This window comes from Furipterus horrens, unplaced genomic scaffold, assembly GCF_987537825.1.
Source record: "Furipterus horrens unplaced genomic scaffold, mFurHor1.1.pri manual_scaffold_5, whole genome shotgun sequence".
Taxonomy (NCBI): Eukaryota; Metazoa; Chordata; class Mammalia; order Chiroptera; family Furipteridae; genus Furipterus; species Furipterus horrens.
Genome location: NW_028327175.1, coordinates 62,222,964 through 62,245,906, shown reverse-complemented (window position 1 = coordinate 62,245,906; position 22,943 = coordinate 62,222,964). Strand labels below are relative to the sequence as shown.

Below are 22,943 nucleotides of genomic sequence, written 5' to 3'. Positions count from 1 at the left end.
AACAACAGATTTGATTTTCAATATAGATAAAACAGCCCTCTATTGGAGGAAGATTCCATCTAGGACTTACATAGCTAGAGAGGAGAAGGCAATGCCTGGCTTCAAAGCTTCAAAAGACAGGCCGACTCTCTTGATAGGGGCTAATACTGGTGGTGACTTTAAATTGAACTCACTGGCCCTGGCTGGTATGTCTCAGTGGATTGAGCACCAACCTGTAGACCAAAAGATTGCTGGTTTGATTCCCAGTCAGGGCACATGCATGAGTTGCAGACCAGGTACCCAGTTGGGGGTGTGCAAGAGGCAACTGATCGGTGTTTCTTTCGCATATCAATGTTTCTCTCCCTCTCTTTGTCCCTCCTTTCCTCTCTGTCTAAAAATAAATTTAGCCCTGGTCTGGTGTGGCTTAGTGGATTGGGTGCTGGCCTGCGAACCAAAGGCTCACCAGTTCAATTCCCAGTCAGGGTACATGCCTGGGTTGTGGGCCAGGTCCCTGGGGTCATGCAAAAGGCAACCACACATTGATGTTTTTCTCCTTCTCTTTCGCTCTCCCGTCTCCTCTCGCTAAAAATAAATTTTAAAAATCTTTTTAAAAAATAAATAAATAAAAATAAAATGTTTAAATATTTAAATTGAAGGCATTATTCATTTACCATTCCAAAAATCCTAGGACCCTTAAGAATTATGCTAAGTCTACTCTGCCTGTACTCTATAAATGGAACAAGGCCTGGATGACAGCACATCTGTTTACTACAACATGGTTTAGTGAATATTTAAGTCCACTGTTGAGACCTATTGCTCAGAAAAGAAAAGGTTCTTTCAAAATATTACTGGTCCTTAACAGTACACCCAGTCATCCAAGAACTCTGATGGAAATGTACAACTCAATTAATGTTGTTTTCATGCCCAATAATATAACATCCATTCTGCAGCCAATGGGTCAAGGAGTAATTTTGACTTTGAAGTCTTATTATTTAAGAAATACATTTTATAAGGCTAGAGCTACCATAGCGGTTCCTCTGATGAAGCTGGGCAAAGTATAGTGAAAACCTTCAGGTAGAGATTCACTATTCTAGATGTCATGGAAACAGTCATGATTCGTGGAAAAGGGTCAAAATATAAACATTAACAGGAATTTGGGAGAAATTGATTTTAACCCTTAGGGATGACTGTGAAGGGTTTGCAACTTTAATGGAGGAAGTAACTGCAGCTGTGGTGGGCGTAGCAAGAGAACTAGAATTGGAAGTGGAGATTTTATTTATTTATTTATTTTTAGAGAGGGGAAGGGAGGGAGAAAGAGAGGGAGAGAAACATGGATGTGAGAGAGAAGCATCGATCCACTGCCTCTCATATGTGCCCCAGTCAGGGACCAAAACTGCAACCCAGGCATGTGTCCTGACCAGGAATCAAACTGGTAACCTTTTGATTTGCAGGATGATGCCCAGCCTACTGAGCCACACCAATCAGGGTGTGATAAATCTTTAATGGATGAGAAGTTGCTTCTTATGGATGAGCAACAAAAGTGGTTTCTTGATAAGAGACTCTCTCTGGTGAAGGTGCTATAATAATTGTTAAATGACATCAAAGGATATAAAATATTATATAAACTTAGTTGATAAAGCAGAGGCAGGATTTGAGAGGACTGACTTCAATTTTTAAAGTTCTGTGTAAATGCTATTAAACAGCATCTCATGCTACAGGGATATCATGCATGAAGGAAAGAGTCCATAGAGTCAGCAAACTTCATTTTAGTCTTAATTTAAGAAATTGTCACAGCTACCCTAGCCTTCAGCAACCACCACCATGATCAGTCAGCAGCCATTAACACGGAGGCAAGACCGTCCACCAGCAGAAAGATTGCAACTCACTGAGGCTCAGATGATAGTTAGCATTTTTTATCAATAAAGTATTTCTAATTAGGGTATGTACATTTTTTTTTAAACATAATGCTATTGCACAATAAACAGACTCCAGTATAGTGTAAACATAACTTTTATATGCACTGGGAAATCGAACATTCATGTGACTCACTTTCTTGCAATATTCACTTTATTGTGGTGGTCTGGAACCAAACCCACAGTAGCTGAGGTATGCCTGTAAAATTATATGCGTTTTAAATAATGCAGTTAGTATTATAAAATATTTTCTTTATTCTTTTAAAAGGTTTTCTTTGCTGTTGAAGAAATTCTATCTGGAAACAAATTACTTTCACTTGGAAAAAAAGGTGTAATTTTTCATTGCAACTTTTGATGGTCCATTTTTAAAAACTCACTATTTATTTCAAGTGTGCTTATTCATTGTAACCAAGGCCTGAATAGTAGGGTGATCTCCTCTTTCTTCCCCTTTCACTCTTTGCGCCACTTCCCTCACTGAAGTCCAGTTGAGATCTGGAAGTCCTACTTCATTGCCATAAACGCTCTTAGCGAAGTTTCCCCCACGCAGGCCATCCACAGCCTCCTTTGCATGGAACAGGAGATGAATATTTATTCCACCTACTTACCTCCTTCCCCTGACTAGTTAAAATCACTTCTTTTCTCATTTTCTCCTAATTTACTTTTTCATCTCCTCCTAAGCTGAAGTAATTCACTGAGTTTGGTCCAAATAGAAAAGGAAAAAACAAGGGGAAATGTCTAGCTTTCTTTCAGGGACCAGAGAATACTAGTTCAGCCACCGTAAGCTTAGTCCCAAATAGTAACTTAATAGAAAAGTTTATATTTTTAGCCTGTAAAAATAGTTTAGCACAGATAACTTAATTGCTTATCACTTGATTGAGTACAGTATTTTATAGTTTGGTTTTAACAAGGAGAGGGACTGGAGAAAGCACAGTTGAGGAAAAGAGAGACTGGCTAACAGAGTAAGAGAATGTGGATAAAACTCAAGATGAAGTTTTTAAGAGCAGACTTGCTTAGTCCCATCTACCATCTATATACCCAGTGATGCACTTGGGGGAGGCTTCAGGGAGGAGAAGAGACAATAATTATATCAGGGATTGTTATCTCGGTGTTTCTGATACACATCCAGAATTGTGAAGAAGTAATGTATTTGTTTATGCATTTATATAATTGATGTCTTACTAAGGATATTTAGTTAGGTATACATAATTATATTTCATGTATATGTGTATGTGTATGGTATATGGCATCCAAATGTAACACTTGAGTGTAAGTATCAACAGTTGTGGCAATTTTTCTAAGAATATATTATATGCATCTGTGTTGAGATAAGCATGCTATAATTATGACAATTAAAGACATCTAAAGGTAGCAAACATATTCGTGTTTATATATCATAATTTACCCTGGTAGCTGAACTCAATAAAGTATCTCCTTTTTAGTTTACTTTTTTCCATGAGGGGATAATGTGTTTTAATTAAGCCCTTTTGTCTACCAAGCACTCGTATGACTGAGATTGAATTTGTAGTTTGTCTCCTAAAAAGGATTCTTACAGAAAATATGTAAGAACTGAACTCTCTACTGAAATTTTAATTTAAGTCATTTAGACTTTATAATGTTGCTCTAATGTGAAGTGAATCCATTATGGTTTCTTGTGAGTGTATTCATCGCCTTATGATTGTAAAGTCATTGACAATTAATATTGCTGTACGAAACAGCTACTCTTGCTACTTGTCTCTCATGAGATGTGATATTTCTCTGGAAGAATCTCTGTTTCTCTAATTCTTCTACTCACTACATATTGACCAGCTTCTTCCTCTTCCTTACTCTTTCTACCCACCAAAAACTTTGGCAAATGCATGGCCTTTATATCTCTCCAGTGCTGACTTAACTTCAGCTGCAATACGCTCATCAATCTCTTGATTTTTTTCCGTTTGGATTCTTAAGAGAAAAAATTTTTTTTCATCTCTTTGCTTCAGACCATAGGTAATGGTCCTATAAACTGGCTGTCCTTAGATCAGTGTTCATCCTGGCTCCATCAACTGTGAAAGGAAGGTGCAGAGTCATGAAGTATGAAAGATGGCCCCTACTGTTATCCCTTGAAACAGGTCTAGAAGTGGTGGTTGGTGAGCAAGGATTAAGATTGATACCTCTGGTATATAATGTACCTTAAACAAATCACTATCCCTGATGTGGGGCACCATACTGTTAACATCACCCATTGTTTAAATGTCACTACCTCAAGAAAGTCCCAGACTAAACTCTATATATGCTCCTACCATATGTTTCCATAATACTCTATATTTTACCACCATAAAAAAAAGTCACCATTCTGTAATCTGTACATGGTCCAGTTCCTGGCTTATAACAGTATCCAAATGTTTGTTATTTAATTATTAAATCCCTTAAACCTTTAGGAATCAAGTGTTTTAAATTATAAGTTTAGTAATCTTCCAAAAACCGACTTGCCTTCCTAAAAGTTCCCATTTCTGACAGTGACATTATCAGCCACAGATACTGACTCATCCCTCTCTCCAGTGTCAAGGTGGTCCTGTTTTGCTGGTTCTTTCTTTCTCTTTTATCTGTAATTTCTTGTCCATTGCCACTGCCACCATCATAGTCCACCTCCACCTGACTGGTCTTGTGGTCTCTCAGCTCTTAAATCCTATACATCTTCCAAAAAAGCAGTTTTAAAAAATTTTGTTGACTCCCCTGTGTCTAAAGAATGAATCCAAACTCTTAAATTCTTAACTCTCTTGTTTCTGCGAAATCTCTATTAAGGTTTCTACCACCGTCCTACATGAACTCTTTCATTCTGTCCAAGTAAGTCTAACTCTGGTCTCCAAATACATTATGAGCATTTCTCTCCACTCCTTTGTTCGTTTGTCTTCTTGCTCCCTCAGTATTTAACACTCTGAGTGCCATGCATAATTTGAAATTTGGATCAACATTGAGAAAAAATTATATCACTATATAACCTGAGGTACAAAAAAAGAGAACAAAACATAAAATACAAATTATTCCATTGTTATTTACATTTTTGGCCATCCAAAAAAGAGTCACTGGGAGCAACGCTGGCACTTTTGGGAAAATTTGTCAGCATCGCTCACAGCGACTTTGGCACTCAAATGGTTAATTATTCCTGCTCTCCTTTCAAAACCCTCCTCAAGCCCCACTTTCTTCATAAAACTGTCGCTACTGCACAGTCCTCAGTAATCACTTCTTACTCTAAAGTTAGAGGACTTACTGTCTCTGCCATTCATCTGGTCTTTAACAAAGGCTACCTTACAATATAATTTATCTTTTTATATGTACAGTATGATAGTGAAGACTTCCCAGGTTCAAACCTGCATGTACAATTTATTATCTTGGTAACCAAGCAAGTTACTTAACCCCTATTAACTTCAGCTATGTTATGTCTAAAATGGGGACAATATGGTACCTCCACATTGTGAAAATTCAATGTAGTAATGCATCTAAAGCATAGTAAGTGCTCAATAAGTTTTCTGTAAAATTATTTGCACATTATTGATTAACTGGTTACTTTATATATCTGTTAAATGCTAGACACTGTACTAGACAGAAACAGTAAAAACAGGTTACTATTTTTGCTAGTAAGGAAGTTACCTCTGTCATATCTCCCAATTAGAATGTAAACCTCTGGCAATTTCATTTCTAGAATCCAAATCTATTTGCTCAATATCTGCTATCTTCAAAAACCCTGTGCCAGGCAAAAGGAATTATAAGGAGACATAAAAATAAGGTCCGTGACCTTTGAGGCTGTTGTAAATGAAGCCCTGGTGTTGCGCTTTATACATGGTGAGGGCGCAGTAAGCGTTTGTTGGCATCAGTGAACATGGCAGTGGTGATCAAGACTCTAGAGCACCACAGTTTCTAGCCTCTCTTTAGAGTTGTTAACTTTATTTGGCTTCTTGGTGTCTTCATTTTCCACTGAATGAATGCCAGGAAGTCTTTCTCAAATTTTTTTTCTGTCTAATCAAGACTTAGAAAATGTCTGTTTCTTGAGTAGCTAAATATCCCCCAACTCAGTTTCAGGCTTCAGTGAGAAGATATTATGGTATTGCCAATGGAAACCACTTCACATTCGGGTAACATCATAATGTCTAAGTGGCTCAGATTCAAGTTTCAGTGTAGATCCTGGTTCCTGCACATTTGCTGTCAAAAAACCACTTTATAGGAGCCAAACTGTGGAATCTTTCCAATTGTTAGGCACTATTAGAACTACCATTAAAGTGCTGCAGGGTTTCGAAAGCTTATGAAATTCTTTTTTAACAAAACATGTACTATGGGACTTCCATAGAATTTTAATTTGTTCCTTGTTTTTGTCATGGTGGGCTAAAATTGACTGAGATCCTTCATTTTTTGTAGTATCACAGGTCTTAAAGAAAACTCCAAGTTAAGACTTCTATAATAATTTTATGTTATTTCATACAACAGGGGATGTTTCAGACAGTTCTACTTTACAAATGTAACTGTGAAATAAAACTTCAAGACATATTGTTTTTATTTGTACTGTATACCTTAGTCCTCTCTCCATACCTTGTTCCTCTGTATTTCCTTGGTCAGCCAGCAGGAAATAAGACATATATAAAGACATAATAGTTAAAATAAAGATATAAAATGTTATATCTTTCTAAACATTTTTATTTTAAAGATGTTTATAAATAAAGGTAATTATCCACCAGCCTATTATATGATAATTGTGTTAACATAGTTCTTTTTAGAGAGAAAGGAAGGGGGAGAGAGAGAGAAGCATCGATTTGTTATTCCACTTATTTATGCCTTTTTTGGTTGATTCTTGTATGTGCCCTGACCAGGGATCAAACCCACAACCCTGGTGTATTGGCAAAATGCTCTAACCAAGTGAGCTACTCAGCCAGGGCCAACAGAAAATTTATCTCTAGCTTTCCTATTGTCAAAGCAAAAAAAGGAAAAAGTAGCTAATATCTTCCTTGTATGTACACTCATCTGAAAAGATATTTACCTTGCAATAAATAGCAAAGAAATCATCACATTATTTACTTGTCAACAGCCAATTATTTGTGAAATATTTGTTTAGTATCTTCTTCCCCCATTAGATTGTAAACTCCTTGAAATCAGTGACCACATCTGTCTTGCTAACCGCCATATCCCAGCTCCCGGAAAAAAATTGTTGGTTGAAATTAAAATGAAATTAATCATATTGACTCTTATCCAAGAAACATTGACTACCGTAGGGACCTTGACTTCCACAGAGCTATTATATAAAATGCCACTAGCATTCTTTATATTGTTAATTTTAAAATTATTTTTATTTTCTCAGGTTTTGAGGTATAATTGACAAAATTATATTTAAAGCATGCATCATGATGATTTGATCTACATATGCATAGTGAAAAGATTCCTCCCATCTAATTAATTAACACATCCATTAACTTAAATATTTATCTTTTTTTTTAGGACATTTAAGTTATACTCTCTTAGCAGGTTTCAACTATACAACACAGTGGTTTCAGATATAGGCACCATGTTATACATCAGATCCTCAGACTTTACTTATTTTATATCTGAAAGTTTATACCCTCTTACCAACTTCTCATTTTCCCCCACACCCGCAGGCCCTGGCAGCCACTTCTCTGCTTTCTTTTTCTATGAGTTTGACTTTTATTTTCTTATTCCACATATAAGTGATACCATGCAGTATTTGTCTTTTCCATCTGGCTTATTTCTCTTACCATAATGGCCTCAGGGCCAATCCATGTTGTCACGAATGGCAGGATTTCCTTCTTCGTCATAGCTGAGGTGGTCTCCCATTATATTTTTATACACACACAAAAGTAGGAGAACAGTTCATATGGAAAACAACACAATAATTAATAAATAATATTACATGAATAAATTCACATAATGCACAACTGTAAACCATGTATATATATACATGGGCAAAAGTATATATTGTCAGTCCGGAAAAAGTCCAGCCGTTGTTAACATAATGAGAATAGTTTGCACAACATCGATGTAACCTAGCAGCCAAGGAGAGTGGACTGGAATTCGCATGTGTGAATAGTGACAACTTCACTGTATTAGTCAGTGGGGGTGGTAGACGCTATTGACTGAACATGTGTACTGTGTGGCCATCGCATTCAAAATGACTAAGAGAGTACAACAACGAATCTGCATCAAATTTTACATTAAGTCCTGGTGGTTTGGCTCACTGGATTGAGCACTGGCCTACAAACCAAAGGGTCACTGGTTTGATTCCCAGTTAGGGCACATGCCTGGGTTTTGGGCCAGGACCCCAGCTGGGGTGTGCAGGAGGCAACTACACATTGATGTTTCTCTCCTTCTCTTTCTCCCTCCGTTCCCCTCTCTCTAGAAGTGGATAAAGGAAATCTTTTTTTAAAAAATTTGCATTAAGCTTGAACATTTCTCCATAGGAACTATTCAGATGATTCAGAAGGCCTCAGCTATAGGCATCTGGTGATTGGCAGCTTCATCATGATGACATACTCACTCATGCATCACATCTCATGCAGAGTGTTTGATGAAACATCAAATCACCCAGGTGACTCAGCCCCACCCTGGCCCAGATTTGGTGCCCTGCAACTTCTGACTCTTCCCAAAACTAAAATCACCTTTGAAAGAGAAGATATTTCAACCTGTTGATGAGATTCGGGAAAATACAACAGGGTAGCCAATGGCAATTGGGAGAACTGTGTGAGGTCCCAAGGTGCCTTCTTTGAAGGGGGCTGAGGCATCATTGTCCTATGTACAATGTTTCTTGTACCTTGTATCTTCTTCAATAAATGTCTCTTTTTCATATTGTGCAGCTGGACACTTTCAGGACAGACCATAATATTAATTAATTTATTTATTTATTTATTTGTAACATTTTTTAATTCAATCATCAATTTAACATTAGTGTGTTTCATGTGTTGGCTAAAAACAATACTGCAGTGATCATGAGAGTACAGAATCTCTTTGATATCCTGTTTCCAATTTTCTCTGGATACATACCCAGAACTCAGATTGCTGGATCATTTGGTAGTTCTGTTTTTAATTTCTTAAGGACCTCTCTTCTGTTTTCCACAATGTCTGTAGCAATTTATGCTCTCACCAAAGTACATAAGAGCTCCCATTTCTCTATATCATCACCAACAATTGTTATCTCGTGTCTTTTGATAATAGCCGTCCTAACAGGAGTGAGGTGATACCTCATTGTGGTTTTGATTTGCATTTCCTTGATAATTAATGACATTGAGCACCATTTCATGTACCTATTGGCCATCTGTATGTCTTTTTTGGAATAATGTCTATGCATTTCCTCTGCCCATTTTTTAATCCTATTGTCTTGTTTTCTTTTTTGCTATTGAGGTATACAAGTTCTTTATATTTTTAGATATTAGCCCCGTATCAGATAGATGATTTGCAAATACTTTCATTACACAGGTTGCCTTTTAATTTTTTAAATTTTATTTATTTATTTCAGAGAGGGAAAGGGAGAGAAATATCAACTTGTTCCATTGGTTGCTTCTTGCATGTGATCTGATGAGAAATCGAACATGCAACCTTGACATATCGGGACAATGCTCTAACCAACTGTGCTACCCAGCCAGGGCAGGCTTTCTTGTAATTTTATTTATGGTGTCCTTTGCTGTGCAGAAGCTTTTTAGTTTGATATAGTCTCCCTTGTTTATTTTTACTTTATCACTTTGGCTTTTGGTGTCATATCCAAAAAAATCTATTGCCAAGACTGATGTTTTATTCTGTAACTTTTACAGTCTCAGGTCTTATGTTCAAATCTTTAAATCATTTTGAATTAATTTTTGTGTATATGGTCTAACTAAGATAGTGGTCCAGTATCATTCTTTTGTTTGTGACTGTTTAGCTCTACCAGCATCATCTATTATAGCGATTATCCTTTCCTCCATTGCATATTCTTGGTTTCTTGTCAAAAATTAATTGATCATATATACATGGTTTTAGTTCTGGACACCCTATTCTCTTGCATTGACCTATGCATCTCTTATTATGCTGATACCCTACTGTTTTAATTACTGCAGGCTTGTAATATAGTTTGAAATCAGAAAGTATGATGCCTCCAGCTTTGTTCTTCTTTCTCAAGAATACTTTAGCTATTTAGTATCTTCTGTGGTTCCATACAAATCTGATGATTTTTTGTTCTATTTCTTTTAAAAATGTTGTTTGGATTTTGATGGGGATTGCATTAAATATGTATATTTCTTTGGCTGATATGGACATCTTAACTATTTGATTCTTCCAATCCATGAACACAAAATATTTTTCCATTTTATTGTGTCTTTTTAATAATGCTTTGTGGTTCTTAGTATATAGGTTCTTCACATGCTTTGTTAGGTTTATTCCTAGGTATTTTATTCCTTTCATTGCAATTGCAAAAGGAACTGTGTTGTTTTTTTTTGTTTCTTGGGTGTTATTTGTTTTGTCTTTTTCATTTTTTTCCTGAAATTTCTTTGTTAGTACATAGAATACAGTGGATTTGTATACATTGGTTTTACATCCTGCAACTTTACTATGTTTGTGTATTCTTTCTAATACTTCTTTGCTGGGAACTTTAGGGATTTGTATATAAAGACATGTCAATCAGACAAGAAAAAGAAATAAAAGGCATCCAAATTGGAAAAGAAGAAGTAAAACTGTCATTATTTGCAGATGACATGATAATGTACATAGAAAACCCTATAGACTCCACTAAAAAACTACTTGAAATAATAAGTGAATTTGGCAAAATAGCAGGGTACAAAAGGCAATATTCAGAAATCAACGTCATTTCTGTACACCAACAATAAAATAGCAGAGAGAGAAACTAGGAAAAAATCCCATTTACTAAAGCAACAAGAAAAATAAAGTACCTAGGAATAAATTTAACCAAAGAGATAAAAGACCCATACTCACAAAACTATATAACACTGAAGAAAGAAATTAAGAAAGATACAAATAAATGGAAGCATATACCATGCTCATGGATGGGAAGAATCAACATCATTAAAATGTCCATACTACCCAAAACAATTTATAGATTCAATACAATCCCTATTAAAATACCAGTGACATATTTCACAGAGCTAGAACAAATACTTCAGAAATTTATATGGAACTGGAAAAGACTTCGAATAGCCACAGCAATCTCAAGACAGAAGAATGCAGTAGGAGGAATCACAATAGCTGACATCAAACTCTACTACAAAACCACTGTAATCAAAACAGCCTGGTATGGGCATAAGAGCAGACATATAGATCAATGGAACAGAATAGAGAGCCTAGAAAAAAAAACCAGTATATATGGTCAACTAATATTCGACAAAGGGGGAAGGAACATAAATTGGAGTGAGAAGAGCCTCTTCAACATATGGTGCTGGGAGAACTGGACAGAGATGTGCAAAAAAATGAAACTAGACAACCAACTTACACCACACACCAGAATAAACTCAAAATAGATCAAAGACTTAAATGTAAGATGTGACACCATAAAAGTCTTAGAGGAAAACATAGGCAGGAAAATTTCAGATATCCCACGTAGCAACATTTTCACTGATACATCTCCTAAGGCAAGGGAAATAAAGGAAAAAATAAACAAATGGGACTACATTAAAGTAAAGAGTTTCTGCTCAGCAAAAGAAAACATCATCAAGATGAAAAGGAAACCAACCATATGGGAAAACATATTTGCCAATGATACCTCAGACAAGGGATTGATCTCCAAAATATAGAAAGAACTTACACGTCTCAACACCGAGAAGACAGACAACCCAATTAAAAAATGATCAAAGGACATGAACAAACACTTCTCCAAGGAGGACATACATAGGGCCTATAGGTATGTGAAAGAATGCTCAACTTCACTAGCCATCAGAGAGATGCAAATAAAAACCACAATGAGATACCACTTTACACCTGTCAGAATGGCCATCATCAACAAATCAACAAACAACAAGTGCTGGCGAGGATGTGGAGAAACGGGAACCCTAGTGCACTGTTGGTGGGATTGCAGACTGGTGCAGCCACTGTGGAAAACAGTATGGAATTGCCTCATAAAACCTGCAAGTCAACCTGCAAGTCGAAGCGTTCTTGGTTCAATTCCTAGTCGGGGCACATGCCTGGATTGTGGGCCAGGTCTCAGGTTTGGGGCAGGCAAAAGGCAATCGATTGTTTCTCTTGCACATTGATGTTTCTCCCTCTTTTTCTCCCTCCCTTCCCCTCTCTAAAAATTAAATAAATAAAAGAAAGAAAGAAAAAATAAAGTATTATTTTTATTATTTGTTTTGTTAATGTGGTATATTATATTGATCAATTTGCATATGTTGAACTGTCCTTGTGCCCCTTGAATGAACCTCACTTGATCATGATGTATTATTTTTTTAATGTATTGTATTTGATTTTCTAGTATTTTGTTTAGGATATTTGTATCTGTAGTCATCAGGAATACAGGTTTACAGTTTTCTTTTTTTGTATGTTATCTTTGTCAGGTTTTGATATCAGAGTTACGCTGGCTTCAAAAATGTGTTAGGAAGTATTACCTGCTCCTTTATTTTTATTTTTATTTTATTTTAAAAATTTGAGAAGAATAGGTACCAAAACTTCTTCGAATGTTTGGTCGAATTCACTAGTATATAGGCAAATAATTTTTGACAAAGGAGCCAAAAACATACAATATAGAAAAGAAAGCCTCTTCAATAATTGTTGCTGGGAAAATTGGAAAACTACATGCAGAAGAATGATATTAGATTACAGTCTGTCCCCAAATGCAAAAGTTAATTCAAAATGAGTCAAAGACCTAAATATAATATAAGATCCAAAACAAAAAAATTACAATTAAAAAACATAGGTAATAAACTTAATGACCTTGGTCTTAGATAAGATTTTATGAATTAGACCTAAAAGGCAAGGGAAGGAAAGACAAAAATAAATGAATGGGACTATATCAAACTAAAAAGTTCCTGCACAGCAAAAGAAACCACCAACAAAACAAAAAGTGAACCAACCAAATTGGAGAAGATATTTGCAAACAACAACTCTGAGAGGCGGTTAGTATCCAAAATATATAAAGAATTTGTACAACTCAACACCAAGCAAACAATCTGATTTAAAAATAGGCAGAGGACCTAAACAGATACGTCTTCCAAAAAGACATACAAAAAACCAACAGCTATATGAAAAGATGCTCAACTTCACTTGCAAATCAAAACCACAGTAAGATACTACCTCACAACTGTTAGAACAGCCATTGTCAGTAAGACAAGTAATGGTGTTGGAGAGGTTGTGGAGAAAAAGGAACCCTCATTCACTGTGTGGAAATGTAAGCTGATAGAGCCACTATGAAAAACAGTATGGAGGTTTCTCAAAAAATTAAGAATATAGTTAACATATGACCCCACAATCCCTCTTCTTGATACCTACCTCAAAATATTTGAATACATTTATTCATAAAAATATATGTACCCCTGTGTTCATTGCAGCATTATTTATGGTGGCCAAGAAATGGGAATAACTGAAATGTCCTTCGATAGATGATTAGATAAAGATGATGTAGTACATATATACAATTGAATACTACTCAGCCATAAGAAAAGATGCAATACGCTATTTGTGACATGTATGGATCTTGAGAATATCATGCTAAGCAAAACAAGTCAGAAAAAGCTAAGAACCATATGAGAAAGAAAAGAGAAGAAAATAGTTTCCAGAATGCTTAGTTCCATAAAATTATTTTCAGTTCACAAAAGTTAACCTTTTCTCCAATTTTATCAAAATCCTCTCCTTTCTCTTTAACTTTTACTGCTAAAAAAATAAAATAGACAGAAATTTAACAGACTTCACAGTTATGAACTCACCACATGTCTTAAGACTGATCCAATTCAGGCAAATCTCATGTTTGGGGTAAACTAACCCTATGTCATTTTCAGTCCCTATCAAACTTCTACTTCTGTCTTTTTAACCATTAGATAATGAATGGGCCTGTTCATCTACATGATGAGGCTTTTAGGAAGCTACTTCACCCCAGAACACAATAGTTTTGAGTCAAAATAGTTTTAAGAATAACACAACTTTCGATCTTGGTGAAAAAAGGGTTTTTTGGTTTTGTTTTGTTTTTTTTTTAAAGGAAAGGGGATTTAAACTCCTACCATTTGCAACAACATGGACGGAACTAGAGAGAATTATGCTTAGCGAAATAAGCCAGGCAACAAAAGAAAAATACCGTATGCTATCACCTACTACAGGAAGCTAATGAACAACACAAACAAATGAGCAAAATTGAGCCAGAGGCAAGAAGAATGTCAAATGCCTTGCAACTGGATGTCTTTCCAATAAGACAGTCTTACATATTTAAAGACTTGTTTGTGGGTTATGTTGCATGAATTAACATGTGTTTTCTGTTTAAAAAAAAAAAAGGAAAGGGGGTTTATTTAAGTTTTACAGATTCAGAATAACTTCGGGTTCCTACCTTTATGTCCTCCTCCCTTTAAAACACACAAAGACACGTAGTCCTACCTTCCCTGCCGAACCAGGCCAGACTCAGAATATGCCAGTCAGAGGCACTGTCTTTCAGAAAAGCAGAAGTCCACAGCTCCATATTCCTGGTCTCGGTTCAGCATTCCAGGCATCACCCACTAATCAGTGCTTGGTTAGGAAGGGCCCCGCCATTCTGTCAGCTCTGCTGTGGTCTTCTCCTTCTTCCGCCCTTTCAGACACATGGCTTCTCTCTGCTTATGGCTGCGACCCTCATTTTAAATGCTGACCCAGAGCACCACATCATTGTTATGAAAAGTATCTCTTTTTTTAAGTATATTTTATTGATTATATTATTACAATTGTCCCATTTTTTTTTTTACCTTTGCTCCCCTCTGTCCAGTATCCCCCTTCCCTCCAGCAATCCCACCCCCCTTAGTTCATGTCCGTGGGTCATGCATATAAATTCTTTGGCTTCCCTTTTTCCTATATTGTTCTTAACTTCTCCCTTTCTATTTTATACCAAACAATTATGCTTCTTAATTCCTTCACCATTTTTCCATTTCTCCCCTTTCTCCCTCCCAGCTGATAACCCTCCAAATGACCCCCGTACCTATGTTTCTGTTCCTATTCTGGTTTACTTAGTTGGATTTTGTTTTTATTTTTTAGATTCAGTTGTTGATAGTTGTGAGTTTGTTGTCATTTTAATGTTCACAATTTTGATCTTCTTTTTCTTAAGTAAGTCCCTTTGACATTTCATATAATAATAGCTTGGTGACGATGAGCTCCTTTAGCTTTACCTTGTCTGGGAAGCACTTCATCTGCCCTTCCATTCTAAATGATAGCTTTTCTGGTTAGATTAATCTTGGTTGTAAGTCCTTGATTTTCATCACCTTGAATACTTCTTGCCAGTCTCTTCTTGCCTGCAAAGTTTCTTTTGAGAAATCAGCTAATAATGTTATAGGTACCCCTTTGTAGATAGCTCTCTGCTTTTCTCTTGCTGCTTTTAAGATTCTCTCTTTATCTTGAACCTTTCGCGTTTTAATTATGATGTGTCTTGTTGTGGTCCTTTTTAGTTCTAGCTTGTCCAGGACTCTCTGTGCTTCCTGGACTTGTATGTCTATTTCCTTTGCCAAATTTGGGAAGTTTTCCTTCATTATTTTCTCACATAAGCTTTCGATTTCTTGCTCTTCTTCTTCTCCTTCTGGCACCCCTATGGTTTGGATGTTGGCAACGTTTAAAGTTGTCCCAAAGGTTCCTAAGCCTCTCCTCAGTTTTTTCAATTCTTGTTCCTCATTCTGTACTGGTTGACTGTTTTTCTCTTCTTATATTCCAAATTATTGATTTGAATCCTGGTTTCCTTCTCTTCACCATTGGTTTTATGTGGATTTTCCTTTGTTTCATTTAGCATAGCCTTCACTTCTTCTCTTATGCATTTGCCATACTCAAGCATATCTGTCGAGCCTGTGAGCATCTTTATCACCAGTGTTTTGAACTCTGCATTTGTTAGGTTGGCTATCTCTTCATCACTTGGTTCTCCCACTGGAACCTTGATCTGTTCCCTCTTTTGGGCCATACGTCTCTGTCCTCATCATGACAAGTTCCTGTGTTTGTTTGCCTGTGTGTCCTTGGTAGAGCTGTTGCACATGTTCAAAAGGTTAATTTTTTTTCTAAGGTGGCTTTACAAAAAATAAAAATAAATGTATCTATTTAAATATGGAAATGTTAAAAAACAAAATAATGATTGTTTCTTTTTACTATTCTTTTCCAAAATAAATGTGAATAGAACATGAATCTTTAAAATTATTTCTGTTAACACAAAAGCCATGAAGTAGCATTAAATTCAGTTTCTAACCAAATACACAGTTAAAATTACATTTCTTATATTTCCAGAAGCTTTTAACAGTTATATTTTTATCATCATTTTACTCAAAAGATTGAGTTACTGAGAATAACAGGCTTATCAAAGGTTAGAAGCAAAATGTGCATTATCTTGTCATTTTTAGTATTTAGAACTCCACACCTTTATTTTTTGAAAAGCATTTAAAGAATTTGTGATTTTTTAATATTTTTTCATAATATTTTTTCCTCTGGAAAACATAACATTTGAAGTTAAGTATTTATCTCAAAGTATCTGTATTTCATTTTTAATCCAATTCACATTTACTGAGCTCCCGCTACTTTAGCTATTTTAGAAGACTTTACCAGTCTGTCATTCAGTGAGTCCACATGTTTGCTGCATGCCTGCTATGTACCAGGCACTGTTCTAGGCACTGGGATGGTATATGGCAACAGACATCGCAGAGTTCCTGCCGTGAAAGAGTTCACATTGTAGTCAGAGCAGATGGACAATAAATATATAATTTCTCCCCCAAAAAAGCTAATAAAGAAGCAAACAAATGATTTCAGGTGCTAGTAAGTGTAAGTGCTATGACAAACATTTAACAGGATAATGGGTTGGAGAGTGGGTAGGGAGTGAGGGAGTGGTAATTTTCCTTTAGCTCATTTTTTTTTTCACACTTTGAGGCTCCTAGTCCTGCTACTGCTACTACCCTTCATTGAACTACATCAACACAACATGCTCTCTTTGTCGCGCAGAGCAATATAACATTGCTGGCTGAGTCATTTTTTCTAGAAGTGATGGAAGTACACCAGTCCAACTACATTTCTTGTTCCTTCCCTGTGCATTGCTAAATGGTTGGAAATGGTGACACTTTCCATCTGATTCCCACACCCCTTACCTTCTGGAATATTCTCTAGGGCATGGAAGATGCTAGGCAGCCAGAAAATATCCACAGGTGTCCACTATACACATTAAACAGAGAATGTTTGAAGGTGTTACCAGGTTTAAAAACTCAAATACTTAGAATGATAGAGTCACTCAGCAGAGTAAGAAAAGTGAGGAAAATGAATGGATATACAGCAAAGCATTCAGTTTTTCTATTACTGGTATATTAAAAATGTAAAGCTATCCTATGATTTGGTTCAAGCCAGTTTCCAGTGAATATTAAAATATGTAGTCATTTATATGCAAATGATATTAACTAAAAAAACTCTTGGAGTGGATGTATCTAGAAAGTAAAGAACAAAAAAAGCTCATACATCTGAAACTGGCAATTAATATTTATATTTAGATGGTACTTTAAAATGTATAAAGTATTGTCACATATATCATCTCATAGACTCCCCAAGAACAAAAATGTGAAGTAGGTGCTGTTATTATTTCCATTTTATACAAAAAAGAAACTGAGGCTCAGCCAGGTGATTTGTGCAGAATCGGAAAGCTAGAAGGTGTTAGAATAGACATCTCTCCCAGGGGTTATGTTTGCAAGTCCAGTGTGCTTTCCAGTATACTGTAGCTACAAATAGGTATTTTCAAGAGGAAGCAAACACAAAAAGAAGTAAGAGTGGTCGTAGGAATGTGAATCTGAAGCTATAGCTAACATGTCAGTGAGAAAAAGTAATCAACAATGTTCTTTAGCAACAGAACACTGCCAGGATAAGAACAGAAAAAATGCATCTCAGATTCAGTCAGAAAACTAATCTATGATTTTAAGAATGAAAGTTTCTAAACAGCAAAGTGATGGTGATAAAAGTTTTTCAGTTATCAAGGAAGGATTTGAGTGGTGGGTTCTTATGCCAAGAGTTTGTTCGATTAATTCTGTGAACATATCTGCATTAAGAGTTCAATAGGTCGTCAAGACAAGTAATAACTTTGGGAAAACATGAGCATGCTAGAAGGAACAAAGACAATACAGTAGAAATATAATGATATCAAAGAGAAGAAAAAGACATTTTATGTGATGTTCTCACAACTAGGCATTCTAAGGTAGAAAGTACATTTCTGTGATCTGTTAAGAAAGAAAGTATAGACACAAGAAGGGGAGGTATTTCAGGTTGAAGAGTTATAGAAACCGTAATCAATGCTTCTATAGCATTCTCCATTACTATGTGGTATATAGTGACTGTGACTGAACATAGAAAGGACAAGCTTCCTCATAGAGGTCAGGTACTTTTTTAATCAACTCAGAAAATACTGCACTGTCTCCTTTTACTCTTAAAACACATTAGGTATGTTTCCTGTTTTTGTTACTTCATTGTCACATAATTTGTTTAAATGTCATAGAGTTTAAATTATTATTATATGCTCATTAGTTCTGCTGCCTTGGGACATAATGACTCATATTAGTAGTCTTCATAATAAAAAGCATTGGTGAATTTTTAGTGAACTGTTCTTTTGGGACTATAATTTTTAATATTCTTTGGAAGCTTTGCCAGTCCTTTGGTAATAAAGTGCACTTACACTGTCTTTATCATTGAAGGACCAAAAGTGTCTATGTTACCTGTAAATGCTGAATGTCTTGTTGATGTGACAAGATCCTTATTTGAGAGTCACCAAGAATACATGATTAGAATGTAATCATCTTAAAGTGAAAAGGGTGATCTTGTAATTTTTTGAGCAGTAATTTTAGACTGGTCTCTGCAATTTAGACTTATTCCTATGCTGAATTTTACATTGTTAAGGACTAAAGAATGATTAAAAGACTGCTTTGGCCAATTACCTCAGTTGCTAGTACTTTCATGGATAGATCAATGATTTTGTACAGAGATGAAAAAGTAAGACCTAGGGTAATGTTTTATTCAATAATATAAATTAAATATTACAATATTTGTATATGAAGTATATTTTGAAGTATAGCTTTATGTTGATTTTTGTTCTAAATATAAATTTTGCATATAGTGAAATGATCAGCTCTTCAGTATACAAATTATTGTTGCATTTTTGCAAATGTGCATGCGCACTGTAACCACTACCCTAATAAAAATATAGAACATTTTCATCACGCCCAAAATTTTCTTCTTACTTACTTTCAGCCAGTTCTTCTTGCCCTCCTCACCTCACTCTTGCAACCTCTGTTCAAATTTCTATCTATAGTTTGGGGTTGAGTTTTGTTTTTGTTTTTGTTTTTGTTTTGCCTGTTATTAAATTTCACATAAATGACATATAGAGTTCATACTCTTGTTTTGGCTTCTTTCACCTAACATAATGTTTTTGAGATTTATCAAGTTGTTACATATATCATTACTTTATTCTTTTTAATTACTGATATTTATTTTATGACTATATCACTATTTGTTAACCCATTTTCCTATTGATAGATATCTGGGCTGTATCCAGTCATTTATTGACTATGTTGAATAAAGCTTCTAACTTTAAAGATTTTTTTCTTTTTTCTTTTTTTTTTTAAATGAGTGAAGGAAGGAGGAAGAGAGGAAGGGAAGAGAGATGGGAATAAGTGGGGGGAGTGCTGGAGAGGGAGAGTGGGAAGGAAGGAAGGAAGGAAAGGAAGGGAGGCAGGTTGAAAGAAAGGAAGGAAGCAAGTTATTTTTTAATCTTTAGAATTTAGTAGTTTTATTATGGTGTCCCTAGTATTGTTTTCTTTCTATCTGTCCTATTAAATATTTGCTCAGCATCTTTGGTTCATGATTCAGATGCCTTTGCTGCCCGATTCTCTTTTTTCTCTCTTTTTGGGTCTTTGATTACACATAAATTAGGTAGCTTATATTGTCTCACAAGTCACAGGTCACTCAGGTTTTGTTTATATTATTTTTCCCAATCTTTTTTCTCTCTGTTCTTTAGCTCAGATACTCCTGCTGACCAGTTCCAAGTTCACTGAAGTTTTCTTCTGCCTTCTCATTCAGCTATTAAGTATATGCAGTGCATTTTCCTTTCAGATATCATACTTTACAGTTTGAGTATCTCGACCTGGTTTTGTTTTTTCTTAAGATTTCAATTTGTCTGTTAAAATATTCTATCTTTCACTCATGACCATCGTTTTAAGTCCTTGAACATATTTACTCATATAGTTGCTTTAAAGTCTTTGCTAATTCCAACACCTGGGTCATCTTTGACTCTATTTCTGTTATTTTCTCTCTTCCCCACCCCTTCACTGTGGATCACATTTCCTTGTACCTTTACATGTCTAGTAACTTTTCATTATATGTTGGACACTGTAGCAGATGAGTCCCTAGATTCTGTCATATTCTTCTGAGGAGTCTCAGTTTTCTAGTGGGCGTTTGACTAATTGGCAGATAACCTTAAATTTGTTCAAACTTGGTTTTACACCTTTATGCAGTGACTTCTCCCTTAGTTTTAGAGTAAACCCTTAGACCTGGACCATCATTTTTACACCTAGAGAATTAACTCTGGGTGTCAATGGAAAGCCCAAGGTGTTTATCAAGCCTCTAATTTGACAAGATGCAGACTCTAACCTGTCTCTCCTATGGTGGCATCAGAGCAGCTTAAAATCTCTGCTTAGCTTCTTCAGTTTTCCAGGTGTAGCCTTCTACCAGTGCCTTGGAGTCTTCTCCATGCGAACATAGTTTATAAATTGTCTAAGATATTGAGAGAAAATTATACAGATTTGGAACTTTCCCTCTCTGTGTTTGGCTCTTTTTTTTCCTAGGAATTTCTCTTCATGGTTTCCATTAGTTCTGGCATCTCTAAACTCCATCTTTTGATATTTCAGACTGTTTATTACAGCCCTTTCCTTGCAGAAAGGAGACTTCCCTCAGGTGAAGAGCCTCCCAGTGAAGATCCCTTCTTTGAAGGGATTAATATCCCCCAGTTTCTGCCTGCTTTTGACTTCTCTCCAGTACCACCAAATAGCTGTGTTATATTTTGTCCAGTTTATCACTGTTATCAGTGAAAGGGTCAACTGATTACCAGAGCAAGAACTCTCAATATGGTATTTTTTTAATGCATTATTGAAATATGGTTAACGTTTCCATACATTAAAGGAATGTATTTTTATAAACAAAAATATAATAAGTGTGTTTATATATTTTTATATATTTTATATATTTTCAGAAAAAGGTATCCGAAGTGATATATCTTAAGCTGTTATTTCTGAATAGTAGGATTATTGGTTATTGCCATTTTTTCTTTTTATTTACCTGTGTTTTCTACTTTTTCTACAAACATAGGCTGAGAAGTAAAGTTTTTCTTTGCTCTCCTGAAAAAAATGATTTATTTATGATCGTGCTTTATAATAAGAAGTGCTTGTTCTTCTTTGATACATTTCCTGTAATGATTTTACCAGGTTAACTGCCTAAAATTTCAGTAGATATCTGTATGGTAAACAATACCCTGCTTTTTTTTTTTTTTTGCTTTTCTTTTTTTTTCCTTGCTTTTAAGAATAGAGAAATGGGACAAATTAAAGTCAAATGCCATATCCAGAATTTTCAGCATATTGATAGAGTAACCAGAAATAAGTCTTAAATTTTAAGTCCCTTGGTTCAGCTGTGTGAACTATTTCTAAGCCATCAGCAATAATGTCTGCAGTTAATTCTACATTTTCTAATGGGTGCGGAAGAAAATTAACATAGTTAGCACAAGCCTCAAATATTTTAGAAGCCTCACTTCAGTCACTGATTTTAATCTCCTCTCCATCAAATCTTTTACCAGAACCTCTAGCAAACAGAAAGCTTTACTGATTTGAATTTTACTTCAAATAACCCTTCAGGGGCTAACTGCAAAATGGCAGGAAGGCACACACTGAGATAGTCAGGAATTGATATTATCATTCTGAAGTTTCAAATTGAAACCAAATAAAATGATATTCTAGAAGATACCAAATAAAACTATCCTTTAAAACATCCACACAAATGGGTGAATACGAAGAGAAATTATTATTAAATCTTAATAGTTTCCAATATGTGATTCTGGACTGGATTCTCTGCTAGAGAGTTAAAAATGCTATAAGTACAGCTGGCAAAATTGGTGTGCAAATGGCAGAGTAATAAGTACCCATCGATGTAAAATCTTCTGAATTTGGTAACTGCACTGTGGTTACATAAAAGAATGTCCTTGTTTCTAAGAAATATGTACCAAAGGACATATCTACAACTTTATCTCAAATAGTTAGAAAAAAATTTATTTGTATTCACATATTTATATGTACACATGAAGTTGAAAGAGGGAACGATAAAACAAATGTTTTTAAAAACTGGCAAACCTGGGTAAAAGACATTGAGGAGTTTACTGTATTATTCTTGCAACTTTTTGGTAACTTTTTATTTTTTAAATAAATTTTATTTTTTAAGTTAACAGTTCTGGGTTCATTTTATTAGAATATTTTCAAATCACTTTTTCCATAGAACTTGAACCATTATATTCTGAAATAAATTGTGAAGTATTATCAATTATAATGCAAGTATGTTTTGTCTTGCATATAAAAAATAGAAGTTTAAAATTCAAGAAAAAGAATCATTCCCCAAATGGCAAAACTATTCTCTAATAATTATCATAGATACTACATTTTAGTGTCTTAGGGTTGCATCATGTTTTCTCTCTTTCATCTTTAAAGATAAGAAAGAATATTTTTACAGTTCAGCATATTTCACTGAAGCCCATGCTGCCCCTTATTCTTTTGGCTGTTCTTTCACATCAGGAAGAGATGTGAGTTGCATAAATGTGAAAATGTTGCTTTCCATGTTAAAATCTACAGCAAGTTTATGGTGCTGCACTGGAGAAAACTGTTCTTTTTAAAAATCCTGATTTGGAAT

General features: G+C 35.3%; 1 protein-coding gene across 6 annotated transcripts in view; it reads left to right on the top strand.

The window, feature by feature from the left end:
* The window catches only part of ARB2A (ARB2 cotranscriptional regulator A), a 460,460-nt gene that overhangs the window by 418,637 nt on the left and 18,880 nt on the right, over positions 1-22,943 (top strand). The window contains exon 12 of one of the 6 annotated variants that reach the window (XM_090276492.1): positions 8,327-8,605. The exons of the other annotated variants lie outside the window; for them this stretch is intronic. Coding sequence (XP_090132618.1) covers positions 8,327-8,373 — 47 coding nt within the window. The 3' untranslated portion in view covers positions 8,374-8,605. Of the gene's footprint in view, positions 1-8,326; positions 8,606-22,943 lie in introns of those variants that run through there. 6 annotated transcript variants of the gene reach the window in all.